Source organism: Cheilinus undulatus, linkage group 7, assembly GCF_018320785.1.
Source record: "Cheilinus undulatus linkage group 7, ASM1832078v1, whole genome shotgun sequence".
NCBI classification, from domain to species: domain Eukaryota; kingdom Metazoa; phylum Chordata; class Actinopteri; order Labriformes; family Labridae; genus Cheilinus; species Cheilinus undulatus.
In genome coordinates, this window is record NC_054871.1 from 49,599,292 (window position 1) to 49,625,230 (window position 25,939).

The following is a 25,939-nucleotide window of genomic DNA, read 5'->3' on the forward strand; positions in this document are numbered from 1 at the left end:
CTCTTGTCGTCATGTATATCCTCGTCTTCATAATTCAGCCGCGGAGCTGCACCAGGCCGAATCCTTTCATCAAACACTGAAAAAATATTTATTTTAATACTACCTGACCGCCTCCTCTGATTTTCCCCTGTTGCTTTTTCCCGCCTTCTCCACTAGAGAGCCACAAAACACCGCGCACGGACCAAAAAAAAAAAAAAAAAAAAAAAAAAAAAACCTCTGACGTCATCACGACGAGACGGAAGTGAAATTTGTAGTCGTTAGAAATCCTGATGGTGACATGACAAAAACAAACTGATTTCTGCAATAATATCGAACAAACCGAGAAGAAAATCGGGTGAGTGACTGGTTGATAATTTAAAGAGGCGTTCATTGTTCCGGTAGGATGGAAGTCTCAGGTAATATCTCGGGTTTGTTTTATTGTGAGCTGGTTTGAATGAGCTCAATGTTGTTTAGTGATAACGGAGCTAATTAGCGAGCTAACTACAGATGAACGGGTGTTTATGGTCAGAGTTTTAAACCTGTTCAGAATTAAACGTGTTTTATGTTCTGTAAATACAGCCGAGATTATAACACTGACTTGCTGTAACTTTATTGTCAGTCTGTCAGCTGTCTGTGCGTCTGTCATGTAAATAATACTCAGGCCTAACACTGGATGTCTGTCCCTATTTCATTTCATTCACAGATATCTGTGGAGTATTTGATAACAAATATAAAGGATGGTAAGACATGTTTTATTTGAGCTTTTTTATTTTGAAACACAAACACGCTGATTTTATTATTTTCATAATAAGTGATTAATTATTAATAGTCACCTTTTAGGAGCAGGGGAAAATGCATTAACTCTACCTTTCTTTGTTTTATTTTGACAGCACGGTCGAGTGAAGATTAAATCTACAGCCCAGCAGGAGGAGGAGAAGAGAAAAGAGCGAGAGAAGAAGCTGAAGATTTATGTTACTGCAAGAGATGCCTGTTTTTCTAAGGTAATTTTGTATTTAATCCTCCTTTTACACCAGGGTTTCTCAACCTTTTTAGCCCACGACCCCCTAAATAAAGGTGCCAGAGACCGGGGACCCCCACAGTACCTGAAGGTGGTTGAACACAGCCATGCACAATCTAGAATAGCCATGTGGAGATAAGGCTGCCCATTATGAGGGGAAAACAGGAGAGCTTTCTGGGGCCCAGCCAAACTTGGGGCCAGCAAAATCATGGTCCATAGTGAAGTTAAGCTGTGGTATTTTATATTTAACCTGAATGATAACTACTCTCCTGTGTAGTAAGTAGCCCTCTTAAAAATGTAAATCCTTTTGTCAAAAACAGAACCAAAATATGTTAAAATCGCTAAAACGGGTTAATAATGTAAAAATGGTGGAAAAGGTGGTGAAATTGAATTTTATAAGTATGAGAAGTGGGTCAGACATGCCGAAAAGTGGCAAAAATATACAAAAAAATGGAAAAAATAGGTTGAAGTGGCAAAATGGGCATCTTAAGTGGTAAAAAGGGATTAAAAAGTGGCTGAAATGGCATTAAAGTTGCAACAAAAACATTGAAAAAAGAGATAATATGGGATGAAAATTGATGTAAACTGGCAAAAAGGGTTATCTGAGGCAGACATAGGCAGAAATGGGTTAAACTGGCAAAAATTGGGCATATCAAATTGTGAAATGTGTAAAAAGTGGTAAAGAGGGGTTAATAGGGATAATGATTGTCAAGAGAGCTAACAGTTGGTGGAGAGTGGCAAGATTTGGTTTAGAAGTTGCAGAAATGTGTTATTATTAGCAAAATTGGATGGGGAAAAAGTGATGAAAACGGGTTAAAATTGGGCAAAAATGTTTTTTTCAAGGCACCTGGAGACCCCCTCTCAGTGTCTCGCAACCCCACATGGGGTCCTGACCCCAACTCTGAGAACAGTAGTTACACTACAAACATTTAACTGAGATTTTCTAGATGATATCCGTTACACAAATATGATACCAAGGTTTAAAATAACATTCTTCAGATCTTTAGTTATACTTTTTAACTTAAAACTGTGAGTAAAAGTCAGGCACACTCTTAATCACACAATCAGCAATGATCTGTTACTGAATCATCACAGAGGTGTTTGACAGTTTAGACAGTGCAGATTTTGCTGAATCAAACAATACAATACAAGAACTTTATTTATCCCTGAAGGGAAATTCAATGATATATATATTAATTATATAATAGATAATATAATAATAATAATAATAATATAAAAAAATATATATTTAACATTGGTTGTTTAGTATTTAATGCTGGGTGATTAATTGAGTTTGATTGTGATTTTAGCCTCCCACAATCTTAAATACATTGTAATCAAAAGTAAGCTATCACTGTGCTGCATGTCATGATGTAGTTTCTTTGAAAGGTGTTGTAAACGGAGCGTGTGCAGCCTCTCTTAAAGCTCGCAGCGTTGTGCCTGAACACGCTACATGTTTTTGATTTGGTGAAAAGTGAATTTTGATCAGTGTGAGTATAGCTCAGTCTGAAGCCAGCGTGTGTCGAAGCAGATTCTCTGTCTGGACCCCGACTGTCAACACATTCCTGTGAGAATTTCAGGCACAGTGAACTTCCAGAATGCTTTTCAAAGTTAAACCAGGATTTTCTATGATAAGATTACCTGATACTTTTTTATGAAATCATTTCTTAAAAGTTATTTCTTAAAAAAAAAGAAAAAAGTGAGTTCACACTGACCTTTCTTCAGGCCGTCATCGAGCCTTCTTTACAAAAAAACAGCCATAACTCACAAAGGCTGTTTGTACAGGCTATTTTAATTATTTAAATAATTACAGTTTTCCTGAGATCTGTGCAAAAAGTCATATCACCTCTGGAAGATTTGACAAACAGTCAGTAAATTGAGTGTTTAACATTTTCTACTGACATTCATTAATGATTCATTAATGTTTCCTGGTTAGAATCGACCTCTATGAAATTATAGATGCAAGAATTTGTTACATTTAAATGCTGTGGCTGCCCCACAAGGCAATACAGTGGTTAACTGAAGCCTTTTAATTTGAACTTCATGCACAGATGCAGATGTAAAATCAGTTAGTAATCATGTTTAATAATCATGACCGCAGTCTCAGTCGACATAATAATGTTTATGATTTATGCCATAATCAAGGAGCCTCCCTAAGGCTTCTATTTTTGTTCACAGAAAGGTTTTAATATCATTTTGGTTACGCCTCACTTTAAAATTCTGGTTTTGTAACAAGCTTAGTTTGACAAAAACACATGATTTTGACAGAAAATTATAACTGATGTCATCAATAAGTCTGTTCCCCACTTCAGGTCTGATTCAGCTCACAGTTATTGCTCTTTAATGACAGTTAGCAGATATAGTAGAAGGTTTGTCAATAGAGCACAATTTTAAACTTCAGTAAGATTCCAGTAATTATCAAAGAATATCAATCATCAGTCAGTCTTTATTTATATAGCACTTTTTATACAATGCAATGTAGCACAAAGTGCTTTTCACACAACATAAAAAAAAGAAAATACCCCCCATACACACACACACACACACACACACACACACACACACAAAGAACCCCCCAGTGGTATCCAAAGCCTGTTTGGATACCACTGCATCAAAAACAGAAGTCCTGGACACCCAATACAGGTTTCTTTTTCAAAACATTGTAGAAAAATTTTTGTAACTGTCCTTTTTTACACATATCCGGGCAACATTTCAATAACTCCTCTTTACTCACCATTCTTATGAAGTAAATGTGTTTTTCTTATCTTTTCATTACTGACGTAACAGGTACAGTATCGACAAGTAACCACAAGTGTTGACAGCCCTGTTCGCTGTAGATCACAGATGGGTTGGTAGTACTTTGTTTCATTCCAATTAAGGAGAATAAATTCATGACCTCCATAGTAATAAACCATCATAGGTCAGATATTTCTTTCTGTCTGTGTTGTTTTATAAGCACAAACAAACGATAAACATTTTGATTCAAAACCCATGTTGGCACAACCTCAACCTCCAAGCATTAAACCTGAGAATTAATTATTATTAATTCATGCTTAATCTACATCATGCATTCAGTACATGAGTGTTTTGAGTTCAATAAGGATCAGTATGTATTATAAATACTTGATAAGGGGCAAACCTTTAAAGGTCTTTCACATTTTCTGAAAACACCAAACCTCCAGAGCATGTTTTTGTTCGTGACATTCTTGTATTCTCTTTTAAATGAAAGTACAGAGAGTTAGAAAAGCCTCTTAACATGTTTAAATCCTTTGCAGACGTTTGACTGGAATAAAACATACTCCATAAATATGCTAAAAATCAGCAAAAACCATGAGTAGCCAAATGTTGTTTATATCACACAGGGTCCATGCTTGGTTTGCTTGCATTTTCTTGAGGATGTCCTTTGTCCTTAATCCTTTTAATGTTGCTAATTTTAAGTTGTTCAAGTCCCAAAGGAAAGTCTGCAGATATTCTGACTCACCATAAAGGCACACTTTGACTCTATTAATAATCTTGTCTTGCCTTTTGTGTGAGGAGAAAAGGTCCACACTCCAAGGAGCTCCCGTATCTGGCATTTATTAGCAACCAAGTGGTGTTTCGAGCCAGTATGCTCTTCTTTAAACTAGTAAATGCATCTTTGAGAGTCGCCATCCTAAATATGTGAACATTAACATGTGACCTAACACAGCTGAAGTCCATCAGTATCTAATTAGGTATCCCAACATGACAATTTCAAATTCAGAGCTTCAAAGTTACATTAAGATGGATCCTATGAGGAGTTAGACATACCCAAAAATACTAAGTGTATAAACTCAATACATCTAGAGCTAACCCTATATAAGCCAGAGAAATAAGTTACACATCTAAAAACAATTGAAATCAGTGAATATTCCCGAGAGAGTATATCTACTTATCTACTGCACAGGTGTCAAACTCAAGGCCCGGGGGCCAAATCTGGCCCGTGGAACGGTTAAATCCGGCCCGCAAGATGATCTCATATTTCTGTTGTAACTGGCCCATCAGTCTGAGGTCTGCAGATTTCCTCAAGTATAAAAATATGAACTTGATGATTTAAGATAGCCTTGTTAAGTCACAAAATCTGGAAATGTTAGGAGTAAAAATGATTAGATAAGTAGTCAGGAATGTGGGAAAAGAAATTAATTTGTGTTTTAATATCACATTTTTTAATTTAGCATCTCACTTTGATGTCAAACTTTGACATCATAATCCCATAGTTTGACTTTTTAGACTCACAATTTAAAATTTTGAATCATATTTTGACTTTTAATTTCATGATTACAAATTTTATTTCATATTTTGACCTTTTAAGCTCAAGTTTTTGACTTCTTTCTAATATATTTGCCATTGAAAACCCCATCATTTTTCAGCTTCAATGTCATGTTTTGACCTTTTTGAACTAATACATTTATTTTTCTCAGATTGTTGGCCTTTAAACTTAACTTTTTAAATGTCAAAAATGTTCATCATCAGTGCTAAGTCTTTTTCTTCATATTTTATTACCGGTGAAACAAGGCTGACAGTTTATGGTTAAAAGGTGACCCTGTTAGGCCCTCTGGTTAGTCCTGAATCCAGAATCCGGCCCCTGCTGTGATTGAGTTTGACACCCCCGATCTGTTGCTTTATGAGAATCTTAAATGATAGTCAACATACCCTAAATTTAAGGACAGCTGAAGATGGACCAAAATTGAGAGTCTCTGTACTGAAACTTGCCAGTATGTTTGTGTGATTAATGTAAACCAGTGGTTCTGTACTGGTCTGGCATCAGGATAAACGGCAACACAAATTTTAAAACATTTCCAACCTCACTTATGTATTTCATTAATATAGTTAACCTTGGATGGAACAAAACATGATTTAATGAAGAAGCAGGGCAAAATGAAGATGTATGAAAAGCACAGAAGGGCAAGCTTATATTTTATTTTTAATTCATTTTCCCGAGATAGAATGGAAATTTCACTCATTATTTTGGGAAACAAGCTTTATTATTCCAAGAAAAGAAGAAAAGTAAGGTGAAATTTATAATTATGACATTGTGGCTTCCATTTGTTTCTGATAAATACTATTTCACCAATTTATCAGGTTGATTTTATCCTTATACTCATTCCTCTAATCTGCTTTGTCTTCCCCTGACCACCCTCATTTGTTCCTTTATGATAGAGAAAGGAGGGTATTTGTGATGATGAGGCTCTCCAGCTCACCCAGCAGCTTCTGTCATCAAATCCTGACTTTGCAACCCTCTGGAACTACAGGAGAGAAATCCTGATGCACCTGGAGACTGTCAAGTAAGATTATTACAGGTTCTCTAGTCACAGACACATTTCAGCCCCCCTTCTTTCCAGAATATTTGTGTTTCTCCAAGTCGAAACACATGCAAATTTGGCGGGACGTTAAAGACAGTATGGCTGCACGAGTGCTTACTGTCACCAAAAATCTTTTCAAATCCATATACAGAAAACATCCTAAGTAAAGATACTTAAGGGTGGTACTGGCATACAGTAATTCAACCATATTCATCCAGAAATAAGAGATTTATTAGCAATAAAAAGTTTTTACGCTGTTGTTTTGCTAGCTTATCTGAAAAGACACAAGACAACTCCAATGTCAGCTTATGCGAACGCACATCAAACAACAAGAACTTAGTTTGCCAGGACTGAAGAACCAGTCTTCAGGAGAAATGGCGCATTTTTATGTGGAGTTTTAGTGTCCCACTTTTAGGATAATGCATCGTCTAAGAACTGGCAGTGGCTTCATGATTCTGTTTCTCATTTCTCTCCTCAGAGACGAGGATGAAGTCCAGAAGATTTATGAGGCCGAGCTGTCCTTTCTGGAGTCTTGTCTGAAGGTGAATCCAAAGTCTTACGGCAGCTGGCACCATCGAGGTTGGGTCTCCGCCCGGCTGCCTCGACCGGACTGGGCTAGAGAGCTGAGCCTGTGTGATCGCTGTCTGAGCCTGGACGATCGCAACTGTGAGTAAAAGGGAATGCAAAAAAGAAACCCTTTAGAGCATTTTAGCTGCTAAAGAGGAGACTGAAGGGAGTAACCCCCCAAAACAAACAACAGCTGAAAGAGGCTGCAGTGAAAGCCTGGCAAAGTATTAAAAAAGAAGAATGCTAAAGTTTGGTGATGTCAGTGGGTCACAGGCTTGATTCAGGTATTGCAAGAAAAGGATTCACTAAATATTAAGTCTTATTCACTTTAATATGTTCAAATGTTTTATTGTCAGGAGTATTCAGGTGGCTAGTTAGCTTGGGTCATGGAGTAAAGGAGTTCATTTAATGATTTTGAAAAATTTCTATTGAGGGTCAGTACCTTTGGACACCTTATGGTGTTTTATTTCAAATTAATGATTGAACTGAAAAGTACCAAAGCTGTAAAGAGATTATTTCAAAGTAAATTTAGTTTTTCATGAACTTTGCAGCCACAGGAGGGCTGCCAGAAAAGTTTATGCTAATGCTTTTAGCTCATATTTTATGTTCCTCAGGGTTTCTAATTTAAAATGTTTTTACTGCAACGGTCTCCTCTTCTACAAAACTAATTTTCTACAGCCTTTGCATTTAAATCAGTGTTTGCTTCAGTGATCTTTGACTTCAGGGTTTGTGAGCCAACCTTGGTCCATCTTGTTTGCCCCTAATGGCTTTTATCCTTTACATGATTAGTGGATAATAGATTATAAAAACAGCAAAATCTCAAAAGGGAAAAGTTATGACTGGAAGATTAAAAATGCAATAAATTTAGTCTGTTCATGAGGCATGTCATTTTTGTGAAGCAGGGGTTTCTGCAGACAAATGAAGTAGTCAGCCAGCCATAAAGTAGCCAGCCAGGAGGGTCCAAAATCATCTCCCAGTTCATTAGACAAATTGAGCAGCCAGTGCTTGATTCTCTATAATCTGGTAAATATTTCTGCAACAATTTGTGTCTAAAATTTGTGGAAAAAAACTGAGTAATCCACTAATTCTATATATAAGAAACGTCATGAGTGCAATGCATGTAAGATTTTTCACATGTGAGTTCAGTCATCCAAGCTCGCCCCTGATAAGCCAAGAGTCCCTGTAACAGGAAGGCCCCAGCAGGCATTTCTAGGTTTAGTAGAGACTAGATGATGCTGCTCACCTCCACAGCTCACCTCTGGGTTTTCACTGAAATTTGGGTCACAGTTTGTCATGAATGGGGCGATCCTGTGGTCCTGACACAAGACATGAGAACCACAGATGTAGGTGCAGCTTTAACAGCAGTTTGAAAGGAAATGTGCGTTAACTAAAAGTACAGGTTTGAAGGGGAGTCTGACGAAAGCTGGCACTTAGCTAAACAATAAATGTCTGGTATATAGACTAAAAACCTGCAGACTGACCGTCTGAAGTAGTGCTAATTTATGGTTTGTATTAGGCTGTGTTAACCCTAACAAAGGTTGTTTTAAAGGTTATTTATTTTCTAGACCTAACATCTTGACTTGAGTATTTAACCATTCCTGAAGCCTTTTTCTCTTCCAGTCCACTGCTGGGATTACCGCCGGATGGTCGTGAAGGCCTCCGGGGTCCCCGTCGATCAGGAGTTGGCTTTCACCGATCGTCTCATTGGCTCCAACTTCTCCAACTACTCCAGCTGGCATTACCGCAGCACCCTGCTGCCTCTGCTCCACCCGGAGTCCCCCGAGCCCCCGTCACCTTGCCGAGAGCCCCCCCAGTCCTCCCCGCCGCCGTCTCCTCAAACGCACTCCCACCGTGTTTGTGAGGAGCAGCTCCTCAAAGGTAAACAACACAATAATTCCAAAATAGTATGTCAGTAATGCCTTAAAGTAACAGCAGAGGGCAGTGTGAGGCTTTGTAAAGACTTCAGCAGGACATGACTGCCTAATGTGCAATACAGATAAAATATATGAGACCACAGAGTACACATAATAAAAATCTGTTTTTCTGCCTCGTATCTTTGTCAAGAGAACGCCTTAACAAAAGGAACACAGCACATGATTATTATTGCATTATGATATGCATTTATTACGTTTGTCTGACTTATATATATTTATCAATATATAACAATTCACGCTCTAAATAACATGTGTTTTCAGATGCTAAGTGGTCTTGAGCACCTTCCTAGTTAAGATGAAACCTCAAACATCTGACTCAACCACTGAACCGTAGTTTCTGCAGAATGTTGCATACTATTTTAATGATATGTGGTATTAAAAGAGTACCGATCACTTAAAGACTCCATCTTTTTCAAATTACAGTTGCATAAGAGAGGAATGCATCCATTCAGGATTGCATTGTTAGAATTTTTTTAAGAAAGCTTTAATAAAAACCCATGTTTTCTGTCAATATTCTGTCTATTCCAAAGCTATCATGAGGAGAAAAAAGAGAGAGAGCGCAAGCTTTTAACTGTAAAAAAACTAGGTCTGTAGGTTGACTACAGGCTTTGGTGTTCTGAAATAACAACTGACCCACAGCCAGCACCAGCGTGCGCCTGCCTATATTAATATTGATATTCTAAAGTGTTCTTAAAAGGATGTATAGCACGCTTTTGCATGTGGAATTATGTCTTTTAACAAGTTTCATAAGTGAAATGACTTTTTAAAGTATTTAAATTGATTCTTTAACAATACTTGTAACTTCAGCACCCAAAAACCATCAGGTGGTGCAACTGGGAGTTTGTCAGAATAAATGTATTTTCCTTTTATTGATTCTTATTGAAACTTTCTTCATTCAACCCTAAAAGTGTCCACAGTACCTCACATGTATTTGTGTTGTGGTTTACTTCTGTTTTTTATGGATAATGTACCACCACAGGTTTTATTGTCAAGGTATTTAGTGTCTTTAGTGTAAAATTTTGCAGTAAAATACTGAAGAATAATGATACAATTTAAGAAATAAGAGCAAACATGAGTGTGTTTTAACCTTTTATCTGCTTCTTTAAATGAACATTTTACCTGGTTCTAACACTTGACCTCCAATTTCCTTATACAGGTACATCTCAAAAAATTAGAGTATCATGAAAAAGTTCAATATTTTTTGTCACTCATTTCAGAAAGTGAAACCCATATATTACATAGACTCGTTACACATAGAGTGAAATATTTCAAGCTTTTATTTCTTGAAATGTTGATGATTATGGCTTACAGATAATGAAAGCCCAAAATTCAGTGTCTCAGAAAATTAGAATATTGTGAAAAAGTTCAATATTTGAAAGTCATGGTGTCACACTCTAATCAGCTAATGAACTCCAAACACCTGCAAAGGTTTCCTGAGCCTTTAAATGGTCTCTCAGTCTGGGTTAGTAGGCTACACAATCATGGGGAAGACTGCAGACTTGACAGATGTCCAGAAGACAGTCGTTGACACCCTCCACAAGGAGGGTAAGCCACAAAAGGTCATTGCTAAAGAAGCTGGTTGTTCTCAGAGTTCTGTATCCAAGCATATTCATAGAAAGTTGAGTGGAAGGAAAAAGCGTGTTAGAAAAAGGTGCACCAGCATAGGGAGAACCGCAGCCTTGAGAGGATTGTCAAGCAAAATCCATTCAAGAATTTGGGGGAGCTTCACAAGGAGGGGACTGAGGCTGGAATGAGTGCATCAAGAGCCATTACGTACAGACAAATCCTAGACATGGGCTACAAATGTGGCATTCCTCATGTCAAGCCACTCCTGAACCAGAGACAACGTCAGAAGTGTCTTACCTGGGCTGTGGAGAAAAAGAACTGGACTGTTGCTCAGCGGTCCAAAGTCCTCTTTTCAGATGAAGGTAAGTTTTGCATATCATTTGGAAATCAAGTTCCCAGAGTCTGGAGGAAGAGTGGAGAGGCACAGAATCCATGTTGCTTGAAGTCCAGTGTGAAGTTTCCACAGTCAGTTATGATTTGGGCTGCCATGGCATCTGCTGGTGTTGGTCCACTGTGTTTGCTGAAGCCCACAGTCAATGCAACCATCTACCAGGACATTTTAGAGCACTTCATGCTTCCTTCTGCTGACAAGCTTTATGGAGATGCTGATTTCATTTTCCAGCAGGACTTGGCACCTGCCCACACTGCCAAAGGTACCAAAAGCTGGTTCAGTGACCATGGTGTTACTGTCCTTGATTGGCCAGCAAACTGACCTGACCTGAACCCCACAGAGAATCTATGTGGTATTGTCAAGAGGAAGATGAGAGACACCAGACCCAACAATGAAGATGACCTGAAGGCCGCTATCAAAGCAACCTGGGCTTCCATTACACCTGAGCAGTGGCACACGCTGATCACCTCAATGCCACGCCTCATTGATGCAGTAATTCATGCAAAAGGAGGCCCAACCAAGATATTAGATATTATTTTTTTAATGATCTTATTTAATATTCTAATTTTCTGAGACACTGAATTTTGGGTTTTCTTATCTGTAAGCCATAATCATCAACATCTCAAGAAATAAAGGCTTGAAATATTTCACTGTGTAATGAGTCTATATAATATATGGGTTTCACTTTCTGAAATGAGTGACAAAACATATTGAACTTTTTCATGATACTCTAATTTTTTGAGATGTACATGTATGGGAGTTTCAATTCTTAAATTAAATCACAGGGAAAAATGGACTATGTTATGATATTCTGATTTTTTATGCCTCTATATGGGGACATTGCATCAGGTCTAAACGGGTTAAACATCAAGCACACTCATAAAAAGAAAGTGTAGATTTACTAGGGTGTCACTGATTTGGATTCCAAATTGAAAATTGATGGAAATGAGTGTTCAAGTCTGATTAACAAGATCAAAAGGCATTTTTTGCAGTTACATTAGTATTTATGTTCCTTCACGCTTCCTTAATTGCACCATCTGAAGAGAAATCACTTCAAAGTGAAAAAACATAGCATGGCTTTAGGCTGCAGACTCATGACTGCAGACACCGTGGCTCCTCCTGCTATCAAAGACGGCTGAAAAACAACAGAAACATCATAAAAAATACACAGTTAAAACCCTCCTGTTTCAATGACACCAAAACCATTCTTTTACCTGTCACTGGGCCTAAATGACCTTAGCTGCTGAGAAGTTTGACTTTAATCAAATTTTCATGGGTAAAAACGAGAGAGGTCACCCAAACTAGTTGTCTAGGACTTCTAGTTTGGCTGCTGTAGTATGGAGACAGGTTTCATGATCATATTTTTACCCTAAAATCAGGTCTAAGTTTAAAAACATCAGGTTTGATGACAGCCCTAGCACTGTATAAGCTGTGCAGCAAATTCTGACGTGTGATGTTAGTCTGAGTTGTTAACTTTAGATTGTATGAAGTAAGATCCCTCATGATATGACTGTTAATTAAATTCAGAGAAGTTTTTCCATCTTTCTGTCTGGAAGGTAGAAATGTAAAATCCTTCCCCTCAGAGTTAGAGAAAATTTGAATTACCGAGGGGAATCAGACTGGAACATTGTATTTAATGGAGGAAATGAGATGGATTTCCTTTCTGAAATGTACTTTTATTGGATTTAACTGCTTTAGTGTTGAATGCAGCTGCTTTGCTATGATGGATTTTTATTGAATTGTTGTTTAGAAGCCTGGAGGAGTGTGAATCACTCAGCTTTATTTCAGGTTTTTTCAGGGTTTTTTAATCTTTCTTTTTCAGAATATGAGCTTGTACAGAACGCTTTCTTCACCGACCCCAACGACCAGAGTGCCTGGTTTTACTACCGCTGGTTGCTAGGCAGAGGTATGTTGTTCTGAAGTTGTTTCCATATTCACACATTTTTGCAGCTCTTTTTGCATTTAAAGATACAGATTTGCTCAAACATTTTTTTTAATGTCACCAGCTGAGCGTGAGGAGATGATAAGTTGTGTTTACGTCAGTCGGGAAGAAGAGAGAGTGGCCGTCGCCCTCTCCAGGCCCATTAATGTGAGTATCTTTTTTGTCTCTCAGTATTTATGTACCAATTTGTAATTTTATGGGGTATTGTTAGATGATGTGACGTAACCAGGAAAAAGATGTGTATAGGAAGTGATTTATGCATAGAGAAGAGTTATTAAACTGTGAAGTTAAGTCCTGTTGATGGCTCTGCCAACCAGTCAAATTGTGGGAAAAAAACTATCTTGAGCTAATTTTGAGTCCCAAAAGTAGAGACAGAATTTACGTATAAAGTTAAAAAGTTTGATTAGAAATGGTGGATGACATAGATTTAAAAAGCCTCTAAAGTCTGGAGGGGTGGAGTCAGGCAACACTTAAATACGGTCTGTTTCCACCAAGGGATCCAGTTTGGTTCAGTCCAGTTTGTCAGAGTAAACCCTGATCTTTCTAGCGTTTCCATGTCTGATGTCAGTGTGCAACGATTCGTCGCTGTTGTTGGCAACAATCAATAATGATGTCTACCGCCGACAAATTTTATTGTTAATGATCCGTTTGTTACATCTGCACGCTTTTTTTAATGCAGTGTTGCTTTTGTGTTTGCAAAACGTTGTTTTCTCAAGCTGAGATGCTTAAGAGTGAGTAACTCAGTAGTATAACGTTACGGTGTCATTTATTTTCCTCATCGCATTTTAACCTCTGATGTTAACACATGACATAGAGAGTGATTCACATCTCTCATTACTTGTCAACACTTAAACAGTGGAGCGAACTCCAACCAGCATACAATAATTAGGCTTTACATTTATAAAATAAAATCATTCCACCTTTATTCAACACTAGTTATGTTAAAAGCAAGACAAGAATATAGTTTGAAATGAAAGTTTAATAGTGTAAGCAATAAAGTATTAGTAAATACATTTTTGAATGAAGAACTGACGTAATGTCTTTATTTTTAGTTCATATATGTTTGTAAGTACAGCAAAGTTCTTTTTTTTAAGCTGTTAGTAAAAAAAAAAAAAAACAATTGAGCCATCAAAGCCACCAAGGGATCTCACGCAGGGCACCCGACTAGTGGTTTCAGTGGTCAGCGACTAGTAGACTATAGCAGTGGTTCTCAACCTTGGGGTCAGGACTCTTTTGGGGGTCGCGAGACACTGAGAGGGGGTCACCAGCTGCATTTAAAAAAACTGAGAATATTTTTAAAATTATGCTGTTGCTACTTGACACCAATTTTACCAAAGTTTAACCCCTTTTCATCACTTTATAACACCAGTGTTGCCAATTTTAACATGTTTTTGCCACTTAAAACCCATTTTTGTCCATTTTAAACCCTTTCCATCACTTTTTTCTACCTGTTTTTGTCACTTGTAAACCAAATCTTGCCACTTTCTGCCTAATGTGGCCTCTGTTGACCCATTCCTGCCACTTTTTACACCCCTTTTTGCCCATTTTACCACAATTAAACCATGTTTGCCATTATACATCAATTTTTCATCCCATTCCACCTAAATTCTACCAATTTCAGCCCCTTTTTAATCCCCTTTTACAACTTTGTGTACCTGTTTTTTCCACCTTTACTTCTTTTGAGGCTTTTTTGCCACTTTTATCAAAATTTTTGCCACTTTGAACCCATTTCTGTTCTTTAAAAATCCAGTTTCACCTCCTTTTCCACCATTTTTTTTGCCATCATTAACCAAATTTAGCATTGTTTAACCCAGTTTACTTATGTTTTTAATGAAGGTTATTTTTATTTAAAGAAGGCTATTCACTTCACAAATATATAAATAAAGATACTTGTTTCTTTGATAAGAGTGGTTATTATTCAGGTCATGTATAAATATGGTTTTCATAACTTCACTTCACAATGGACCATGGTTTTGTTTACCTCCATGGACCCCCACTTTAGCTGGGTCCCAGAAACCTCCCCCTTTATCCCTCCTTATTGACAGCCTTGTTGATTGACTGTTCTTGAATGTTTATGGCTGTTCAACCACCTTCAGGTACAGTGGGGGTCCCTGGTCTCTGACACCTTTATTTTGGAGGTCGCGGGCCCCCGAAACAGCCCCTGTTGGGTGCCCATTTGACTTTTTAAAGGGGTCTTAAAGAATAATGACAATGGAAGAAAGGAAACTGGGTCTTAAACGGGACCCAGCTCCTGTTGCTCACATAAAAGAGCAGTTTTGTCAAACCAGTCCATTTGTTAATGACACATGAATACTTCACTGTAAAACAAAACAAGTTAGAAATACTCAAAATATTTGTTGTGGCTGATTACATCAAAGTTTTGAAGTAGTGGAAATACATTTTTGAGTATATAATTTCACACTGTAATCCCTGATGTGTTAATACAACATTAGAATATTGGAGGCAAATTATTATGTAAAAAAAGTCTCACTGAACAAACAGTACTTGATAAGTAGCAGGTACTTAGTTCTAAGTTGGATCAGTTGACTTTTCCATGTCATCGGGATCACGTACCTGCAAAAAACCTATTGCTTCTTGTCTCTTGGTATTTTTATACAGCATCTTTTAATTATTCTGTTGACTTTATATTAGTGTGCGTCAGCTAGATGTTTTATATTCTACCCTTTGTCCCTCTCCCATCAGGCGGAGTCTGTCGGCCTCCTGCTCATCCTCGACGGTCAGCCTCAAAGAGTGGAGTGGAGGAGCGTCCATCCAAGATTCAAACAGAGCCCCGTCTGGGTATCCTTTACTCCCTATTCTTCTTTCACACCTGTATTTATACAGAATCTAAGTTTGCGCCTTAACAGGTGCATAGTTTTACCTTATCATTATCTGCATACCTCACACTGATGAGTATGAGGTATGTGCCTCAATAAAAAGACTGGTCTGATCACTTAACTTTTAGAGGTGTTGCTGAAAGGTAATGCTGTTGTTTCCTCCCCTTTAGTAGGTCTGTTTGTCCAAAAGGATTTTAGCTGCATTTTACAGCAACAATGCTCCAAACTGAAAAGGTGACCCTTAGTGAAAATAAACAAGATAAATGAAAAACTAGATAGAAATAAACAGAATGACTGTAAGTCTTTTAAACATAAGCTAAAATTAAAGTAAATCAAATGTGCCATCAAAAACACAGTCATTAAGGATAACATAACGCTGAGATGTCAGGTTTTCTCAGATGACATATTTTTGTTAAGGGATTTCTGCAGTTTGAGGTTCCTCATTGTTCCCATTACATGACAATAAATGCATTTCATAATATTAATATAGTGCAACCAGAAATGACACACAGGTGGAGGAAAAAGAAGAAAATACTTCAATAATCTGTTATAATATCAGCCAGTTTACCAGCGAAGTATGTAAACAACACGGCACACTGTAGTCTCTGTTAAGAGACTGATAATCTCCATAGAGCTCCATGTGTTCAGTGCCATCTGCTCCTCTTCCTCACTGCTCTGATTATTATAAACAGTAGCAGGCCACGATGGTATCACTTGCTTCACTAAGAGCTCATCTGAACACATTACTGTCGGTAGAACAGTGAAAAAACGTAGTTTAAACCAGGGATGTTCCGATACCATTTTTTCCTTCCTGATACAATTGTGATACAGAAAAACCAGGTGTTTGGTATTGGCTGATACCGAGTACTGATCCGATACCAGTGTGAACTTTCTGGACTGACAGTGCAGACTAGCAAATTATTTTAGACCTATAGTTGACTCAGAACATGGCTCAACAAGTAGAATCATAGTATACAGCTTTTCTGTGACCCTAAAGTTGCTTTGCTGCTGCATCACAGGCTCTCTCTATCTCACTCCGTTATGCTTTATTCAGGCAGCATCACATGATTACAGAACAGCTTGCTATTGGCTGACAGACCCTCACAAAGGATTCACAATACAATGGTTAGCATTCAAGCTAGTGGTAATAAATGATCATAATTGGATTTAAATGCATAAAAGGCATTCAATTTCAGGTTTACTAGTGTGGATTTAACCATTAAAGTCTCCAAAAGTCAAACGAGTTCCAGGCTCGCTGAAAATGCTGCCGCAAGGGATTCAAAAGCATCAACAATGTCAATGTGAAAGTACAATGGCTAGCTTCAATAGGAAAAACAAGTAGGAGGCAATGATATACGGTTCAAAAGTTATTTAACTTTTGATAAACTGTGTCAGTTCTTGTCATGTACGACAACACAGGTCTAGAAGGCTTTTTAACAATCACATTCAGAGAAAAACTGTCACACAGCCACCATTCCTTGCTGCTGCAGTGGGTCCTTTGGTTCTTTCTTCGCTGCTCTAAAAATGGTAGCTTGTGCATGCAGTGTTTACCAGTTAGTAGCGCTAACATTTAGCTCGACTAAACGAAGTAAAATATAAAGTTAAACGAAATAGTATCGGATCAGTGCATAAACTCGTTTACTTGCCGATACCAATACCTGCATTTTAAGCAGTATCAGGTGGATTTCAGATACTGGTATCAAGAATTGGAACAACCTTAGTTTAAACTGTGATAAATAAGGTCATTTATTTAGAATATTTGGTTTGAATTAGGGCTGTCAAGATTAGGTTATCAACCAAGGTCCACAATTAGTGCACTAATGTTTTTTAATCTCATGCTTTATTGGGCCTTTTAGCATCCTTTGGGTAAGCCACTACAGTGTCACCCTGCAGCCACAGTGATGTAAAACAAGTCAACTGCTGCTCCTTAATGTCTCATTTCTATTTATAAAAATACAGACAGCTCAGTGGACAGGTCCAAAGTCATTTGAACCTTCTGCTATCAAACATTTATCATCTTACTGCTTCATTATTTCCTTTAAGATCAGTAACAAGCTCTTTTTTGCGTGGTTACATTTGTTTTAAAGTCTAAAGCAGGTCTGTATTTAGACAGGATTTTAATCACCCTGTCTAGACTCATGTAAACCCAATGAGACAGACAACAGAACACTAACGGTAATTAGCTAGATCACTGAGGCATAAGACTACCATGGTCGTAGTTTTAGTTCTCTCTCAAAAATCTAATTTATATAATTAAACCCTTGTTTATTTAACTGAAAGTTTCTGTTCTATCACGGACGGTTTATTTCAGTCACAGCTCCGTCTGTTTCTGGCAGTGAAACGCTCCAATGACTTCTCATGCTGAGAGCCTGTCTGGGATTTATTTTCAATTGTGGCTGATTTATTTTAGAAACTTTCACTTTAGGAATAAATAATCCAGATTCTGTCCTGATTTGAACCTTGACAACTGCTCAGATCTGCGATCTTCCTCCTGGAACGATCAGTGACACCTCCAACGAACACAACCTGACGGTGCACTGGACTGAGAAACACACGCACAGAGACTGCGCCCTCTATACCGGTAACACACAAACACTCTCTCCATGTCATGTTTTGTCTGATGTTTGCTTCCTCCAGCGTCTTCTTACTGTGAACTTTCATAAAGGTCGAGCTGAGAGCTGGTGCAGAGACTCGGCCACGGATCAGGAACTCTTCAGGTATCTTCTCCTCTCTCCAACAGCACACTGTGTTCTTTTAATTTTTAAGAATCGATGTGCAAGTGTTGGTTTTCTGTCTGCAGGAGTGAACTCTCAGTGGAGAAGACCTCGGTGTTACAGTCTGAGCTCCAGTCCTGTAACCAGCTGCAAGAACTGGAGCCGCTCAATAAGTGTGAGCACCTTTATTCATCTCATTCACAGGAGAAAACAAGATGATGAAGTCTGTTGCCAATAACCCTGTTTTTATGTCTTCTTTGAAGGGTGCTTACTGACCATTATCCTCCTGATGAGGGCACTAGACCCCCTGGGTTATGAAAAGGAGACACTCGCTCATTTCCAGACACTCAAAGTGAGTACAGAAAGTCTATCCATTTTCCAATTTTGTACCACTTGTCCCTTTTGGGGTCCCAGGGGTTGCTGGAGCAGAATGCAGGGGTGATTGGACAAGAGGGAGAGTACGTCTTGGATTGGTTACCAGACAGTCACAGGGCTGACAGGCCAAAATGATGCACATTGCTATCCACTGGTTGCTACCCACTGTTAAAGATGAAATAGATCAGTGTAGCTCAACCATGCCTTAGCAAAGAGCCAAATTGTTGGAAATTACCTTTGCAAGAGCCACAAGCTAAGTGGTGAAAAGTGGCAAAAAAGGGTTAAGGTGGCAATAAAAAAAATAAGTAAAAAGGAGGCAACGATTGCCAAAAAGTGACAATAATGAATGAAAAGGGGCAAATTTTGGGGGCAAAGTGGCAGATATGGGATAAAAGTGGTAAAAAATGGGCGAGGAGGGACAACAAAATGAGTTACAGGTGGCAAAATTGGTCGAAAAGCAGCAACGTAGCAAAAAAATTGTGAAATGTGACTTTAATGGGCAAGAAGCAGCAAAAAGGTGTGAAAAGCAGCAAAAAGTGGCATTTTTGGCAAATAGCTGAACAGTTGAAGAAAATGGCAAAAAGGAAAAAAAAAGGCAAATAGCAAAAAGTGGGCAAAAAGCAGCAAAAACAGGATAAAAGTGGCAAAAATGGGCAAAAAGTGGCAGGAATAGATTTAAGGTGGCAAAAAAATGGAATAAGGGGCAAAACAAAAGTAAGGGCAATGGATATGTACAGACAGAAAACAAAGGCCGACAATTAAAGCCTACTGTTTAAGTGTTGGAATCAACCTGACCTGTGACTTGCAATGGATAACTCCGATGTCAAAATTTCCCTTTTTAAAGTATTTTAAATGAAGACACAAAAGAGCCAAATGTGGCTCAAGAGCCACGCATTGAGTAACACTGAGGTAGATTTTGATTTAAGACGTAGAAATTTGATTTTATTCTGGCAGTTCAGCAAAGCATGCTGTAGATTTGGCAGAATAATACACAAAATATGGGTTCTCTTTTAGGATAAATGGGAAACAGAAGAGTCTTGAAGCCACTTTTTCTTCCAATTGGGTTCCATTTGTCATCGTAAAGAAAGAGGGGAGATCTGAGGCTTAACCAGAAGGGAAGCACAGATAAAAAGTCACCACTGAACATACTGGGATGTCTTTACACCAGTGGTACTCAACATGTGGCTCTTTATGCCCCTAGAAAACCTAAAAAAAAAAGAAAACTTTGACCTCAGAAATTATCTATCACATGTCACATTAATCAGTTTGTTTCCCACACTTATACATTCAGCTTAAATTGTCAAACTTAATTGTCAACTTCTTTTTGTCTGTATATTTCAGTTGTCCTTATTTGCAGTTATTTTGTCACTTTTATCCAGTTTTTGCCCCTTTTCAAACCAGTTTTTGACTCTTTTGTCCTACTTTTTGTAGTCTTCTGCCCCTTTTTACCATTTTCCCCACTTTTTGCTCAATTAAGCTGCCTTTTGCCATTAAGTGCCACTTTTTCTAATTTTTGCCCATTTTTCCCACCTTTTTCGCTGCCTTTTGCCAATTTTAGTCAACTCATTTTTTGTCATTCCTCACCATTTTTGCCACTTTTCACCCAGCTTTTGCCATTTTATGGCTGATTTGCCCCTTTCACCCATTTTTGGCACCTTTAACTAATTTTAATGCCACTTCATTTTTGCCATTTGTTGCCTATTTTGACTCATTTATTCAGTTTTAACCACTTTTTATGCTTTTTGTGAAATGCAAATTCAGTGTAGAACTGGATGTATGGTGGGAGAGAGGCTTATTAATCACCTGGTATATGCTGACGATCTGGTCATTGTCTCGCCCTCTAGTGTTGGTATGCAGCAATTGCTTAGAATCTGTTCCTGCTACGGTGTGCAGTACGATATCTTGTTTAATTCTAAAAAGAGTGTTATTTTAACTGTGAAATCTAAGGAGGAAAAGAAATCTAATTTTCCTTCCTTTGTGCTTGCTGACCAAGTGCTTGGAGTTGTGAACAAATTCAGATATCTTGGCCACATAATCAGAGATTTATGTGATGATGATGACATCCAGCGTCAATGCTGCAAACTCTATGCACAAGCCAACATGCCTGCACATATATTCAGTAAGTGTACTGAAGATGTCAAGATTGCTCTGTTTAGGTCATATTGTACTTCATTGTATACAGCACAACTATGGTGCGGGTACAGTGTTGCAAAAATGAAAAAGCTTCAGGTGGCATATTATTATGCATTTAGGATTTTACTCAGGCGTCCAAGATGGACAAGTGCAAGCCATATGTTTGTAAGCAGTAATGTGCCCACTTTTCATGCTGTTCTTAGAAAGTGTATATACAGTTTTATGTGTCGACTTAACCAGTCAAAGAATGAAATCATTATGGCCCTAGCGGTACCTGCACAGAGTGACACAAAATATATGTCATTCTTCTGGAAGCACTGGAATAGATGCCTGTATGTGTTTTAAATCTATTTGTGTTGTTTTTAGTGTTGTCTGTGTTCTTGTATGTATTTTATATGGACCTGAGTCTGGAAATAAAGTTTATCATATCATATCATATATCACCCCCTTTTTTGCTACTTTTTGCCACTTTTTCACCCATTCAAGCTGCCTATTGCCAGTAAATGCCACTTTTTTTCTCATGTTTGCCAATTTTTCCCTCCTTTTTGGTGTCTTTTGCAAATATTTGCCCCTTTTCATCCATTATTGCAGCTTTTCACCCATTTTTTGCCACTTTTCAAACTCTTTTTTTGCCATTTTATGCCTATTATTTCCCCTTTCAACCATTTTTTGCCCTTTTTTGCTGCTTTTTTGACCATTTTTGCCACCTTTGACTTATTTTATTGCCACTTGCCTCCCATTTTTCCACTTTTCATCTTTTAGATTGTGTCTCTTACAAGGGTATTTTTCAATAATTTGGCTCTTTGGTTGAGCAGGGTTGAGTAACACTGCTTTAGACTGTGGGAGGATGCAGGATTGCCCAGAGAGACCCTTACATCTAAAGGTCCTGAATTAGTGCAGCACACTTCCTTTAATCACATTTGCAATCATGATGTCAGGCTGTGCAATTACATTATCCCACAAAATTCTGTGATTATTTTAGTATTCAGCGGTACTCCATGTGTTGGCTTTTGCTGCCCATCTGTCAGCACAGTTGACTTGTGAAAGCAAATAGTAAGGATTTAACTGGGTTTAGGGTTCTTCCCTTTCTGTACTGCACAAGTATCTTGTGTTTGCTTCAAATGAAAGGTTTACAAAAATGCCCGCAGAAAGGCCTTTAAGTTTACAACAGTGATGCAATTGTGCTTTGTTTCATCTATGCTTTAAAAAGAAGCAGCCTTTCATGTGTTTTGTACCGAGAAGTGGCTTCAATCTACTCCAGAGATGTCAAACTCATATTGAGTCTGGGGCCAGATTTGCTCCAATGAGACATCCTGAGGGCCGGACTAGTTAGGCCAGGAGTGTCAAAGTCAATTACAGACTGTGAATTTATGTCTAACCTAAGAGCCTAACGAGGTCAGCATTTAATGATAAACTATCAATATCATTTTCACCAGAATTAAAATATGAAAAATATAAATAAATAACACTGATGACAAATTATTCTGAGATGAAAAAAGTCAAAATGATAAGTTAAAAGGCTCAAAGCCAAGATAAAAAGTCAAACTGATAAGTTCAAATGATCAAAACACGAAATTTAAAGGCAAAATAATGTTTTTAAAAGGCAAATATATGAGAGAAAGTCAAAATCACAGGTTTAAAAGGTAAAAATATGACTTAGAATTTCAAATTATGTATCTAGAAGGTTAACACATGATATGGAAAGGTTAAAAATCATACGTTTAAGTCAGAATTGTGAGATGCAAAATTGAAAATATGAAATGACAACATTAATTTCTCTTCCCACTTTCCTGACTTTTTGTCTAATTATTTTTACCCTGTACTTTTTCAGATTTTAAAAATTTAACAAGGATATTTTAAATCATCAAGGTCAAGTTTACACATTTATGCAGGAGGAAACCTGCAGACCTCATACCGGTGGGCCAGTTATAAAAGAAAGATCATATGCTTGTGGGCCGGATACAACTGTGCCATGGGCTGGATTTGACCCCCGGGTCTTGAGTTTGACACCACTGGTCTAGCCACTCTGCTAAAGCCCAGATCAGTGGAGGGCTGCAGTGATGCTTGTCCTTCTGAAACTTTGTCCCATCTCCACACAGGCTCTCTGGAGCTCAGTCAGAGTGACCATCAGGTTTTTTGGTCACCCGTCTTACTAAGACCCTTCTCCCCTGATTGCTCGGTTTGGCCAGGTGATCAGCTCTTGGAGGAGTCCTGGTTGTGCCAAACTTCTTCCATGTGGGAATTCTGGAGGCCGCTGTGCAGCATAACTTTTTTTTGTAGCCTTCCCATGATCTGTGGCTGTCAACAATCCTGTATCTGAACTCTGTTGGCATTTCCTCTGACCTCATGGCTTGGTTTTTGCTCTCATATCATTGTCAGCTATGAGGCCTTCTGTAGAGAGGTCTGTGCCTTTCCAAATCATGTCCCATTAGTTTAATTTAGCATAAGTGGACTCCAGTCAAGGTGTAGAAACATCAGCAAAGATCCAGAGAAATGAGAGGAGCTACATTTACAGTGTTGTAGCAAAGCGTCTGAATGCATGTGATTTTTCAGTTTTTATTTCTGATAAATCTGTAAAAATGTCTTTAATTCTTTTTTTCACTTTGTCATGATGGTATGGAGTGTAGATTAAGTTTCCATGTTCTCCCTGTGTATGTGTGGGTTCTCTCCTGGTACTCCAGCTTCCTCCAACAGTCCAAAGACATGCTCCTTAGGTCCACTGGTGGCTCTGGAGTGCCCAGGGTTTAATGTTTGTCCCTGTCAGCCCTGTGGTTGACTGGCGACCAGTCCAGGATGTACCCGCCTCTCTTCCAGCTGAGATTGGCTCCAGAACCCACAGAGCAAGTGTTGGAGAAACCCCAAATGAGTGAAAACTAACTCCTAGTTGTAAAAACAAGATTAAACATCATGGTTTTATAGGTTTGCACTGACTTTTACTCAAACAAAGATCAGACCAGGCACTGACGGCTCATGTTTCCCCCACAGGAAGTGGACTCGATGCGTTCTGCGTACTACAGTGACCTGTGCAGCAAGTTTATGATTGAAAACACCATCCTGAAGATGGAGTACGCTGAAGTACGAGTCTTCAGTATTTCTGACAAGGTTGGTTCACTTCTATGAAAAACACACTTTAGTTATCATTACAGTATTTTTATTTGTTCACTGCAGAGTGGTAATAACACTAGAAAACTGGATTGTGATACTTCTAAGGCTGTTAATGTTAAACCGTTAACGCTCATGATTAATCTGGAAACCTTAAAAAATAATGTAGATTAACCATATGACCAAGTTTGACCACAACTTCCTCCTGTAGTCCTCCAGTGTGGATGTTTACACCGCGTTCCAAATTATTATGCAGATTGGATTTAAGTGTCATAAACATTTAATTTTGTGTGTTTCTATTAAACTCATATGGATGGTATTGTGTCTCAGGGCTCTTTGGATCACTGAAATCAATCTCAGACACCTGTGTTCATTAGTTTGCCAGGTGAGCCCAATTAAAGGAAAGGGTAGGCCACAGGTTTCAGCAATATGGGAAAGAAAAAGGATCTCTGCTGCTGAAAAGCCTCAAACAGAGCAATGCCGTGGACAAGGAATGAAATCGTTAGATATTTCAAGAAAACTTAAGTGTGATCATCGTACTGTCAAGAAATTTGTGGCTGATTCAGAGCACAGACGGGTCCGTGCAGATAAAGGCATAATGAGGAAGGTTTCTGACAGACAAATTCATCAGTTTAAGAGAACAGCTGCTAAAATGCCATTACAAAGCAGCAAACAGGTGTTTGAAGCTGCTGGTCCCTCTGGAGTCCCACCAACCTCAAGGTGTAGGATCCTCCAGAAGCTTGCAGTCGTGCATAAACCTACTATTCAGCCACCCCTTACCAGTGCTCACAAGCAGAAACGGTTGCAGTGGGCCCAGAAATATATGAAGACTCATTTTCAAACAGTCTTATTTACTGATGAGTGCTATGCAACCCTGGATGGTCCAGATGGAGGAGTAGTGGATGGTTGGTGGAGGGGGCGGAGTCATGTTCTGGGCCGGAATCATATGGAGAGAGCTGGTAGGCCCCTTTAGGGTCCCTAAGGCGCGAAAATGACCTCAGCAGTATATAGAGTTTCTGACTGACCACTTCCATGGTACAAAAAGAAGAACCATGCCTTCCATAGCAAAGTTTTCTTGCTACAAAGAATAGTTCTGTGTCATTAGTTGCTATGGTCTTAAAGGAGAGAAACTCGTGGTGTGGCCCCCATCCTCCCCTGACCTCAACCCTACTGAGAACCTTTGGAGCATCCTCAGGCTAAAGATCTATGAGGATGGGAGGCAGTTCACATCAAAACTTCAGCTCTGGGAGGCTATTCTGACATCCTGCAAAGAAATTCAAGCAGAAACTCTCCAAAACCTCACAAGTTCAATGGATGCAAGAATTGTGAAGGTGATATCAAAGAAGGGCTCATTTGTTAACATGGAACTTGGCCTGTTAAGATGTTTTTGATTAAAATAGCTTTGATTTCAGTAAATATGACCTCCTAATTCTGCAAATTCAACAAATGACCATTTTCAGTTTTTACAACTTATTCAATGTTTTGAAACTCTGCTGTACATAATAATATGGAACAGTGCATTTTGAGTTTTTTGAAAAAAAAAAAAAAGCAAAAAATCGTTATCATTGGGAGGGTTGTTAAAAAAAATCAGAATTTTGCTTTAACAGTTGATGACTTGAAAATTATACTGACTGTCATTTGCATTGAATATTTAGGAAAAGCAGAGAAAAATATCATTGGAACACAGTGTATGACTGTATATCTGTTGTTTCTTTTAGACTTTTAATGTTTGGTGCTGTCGAGTGATAAAAGTAATTGAGTGGTTTTAAGCCCGTAGTGTCAAAAAAGTTCTGAAGTATCAAAGAGAACTGTAGTCTGCTAAATCAAAGGTTAATAAATCTGTTATTTTGTCATTGAACAGAATCTGACCACTTTGTGCCATCTGGACCAGCTGTTGTTGGTCACTCATATCAACTTGTCATCCAATCAGCTGCAGCGGCTGCCTCCTCAGTTCGCCATGTTGCAGTGCCTAGAGGTGAGACAGACACAATCCAGATCTACAGATTTACTCCTCCTCTTTCATTGCAGGAAACCTTCGCATTGATTTCAAGTCTGATTAA

At 38.4% G+C, this 25,939-nt stretch overlaps 1 protein-coding gene across 1 annotated transcript in view; it reads left to right on the plus strand.

Moving 5' to 3' along the window:
- The first annotated feature begins 216 nt into the window (after positions 1-216).
- Positions 217-25,939, plus strand: part of rabggta (Rab geranylgeranyltransferase subunit alpha) — a 33,097-nt gene continuing 7,374 nt past the window's right edge. Inside the window, exons 1-15 of the mRNA XM_041791852.1 lie at positions 217-334; positions 683-719; positions 870-980; positions 6,176-6,300; positions 6,797-6,984; positions 8,506-8,763; positions 12,599-12,682; positions 12,783-12,865; positions 15,422-15,517; positions 18,031-18,136; positions 18,221-18,272; positions 18,356-18,444; positions 18,533-18,621; positions 23,763-23,879; positions 25,741-25,854. Coding sequence (XP_041647786.1) covers positions 717-719; positions 870-980; positions 6,176-6,300; positions 6,797-6,984; positions 8,506-8,763; positions 12,599-12,682; positions 12,783-12,865; positions 15,422-15,517; positions 18,031-18,136; positions 18,221-18,272; positions 18,356-18,444; positions 18,533-18,621; positions 23,763-23,879; positions 25,741-25,854 — 1,515 coding nt within the window. The 5' untranslated portion in view covers positions 217-334; positions 683-716. The remainder of the gene's footprint in view (positions 335-682; positions 720-869; positions 981-6,175; positions 6,301-6,796; positions 6,985-8,505; positions 8,764-12,598; positions 12,683-12,782; positions 12,866-15,421; positions 15,518-18,030; positions 18,137-18,220; positions 18,273-18,355; positions 18,445-18,532; positions 18,622-23,762; positions 23,880-25,740; positions 25,855-25,939) is intronic.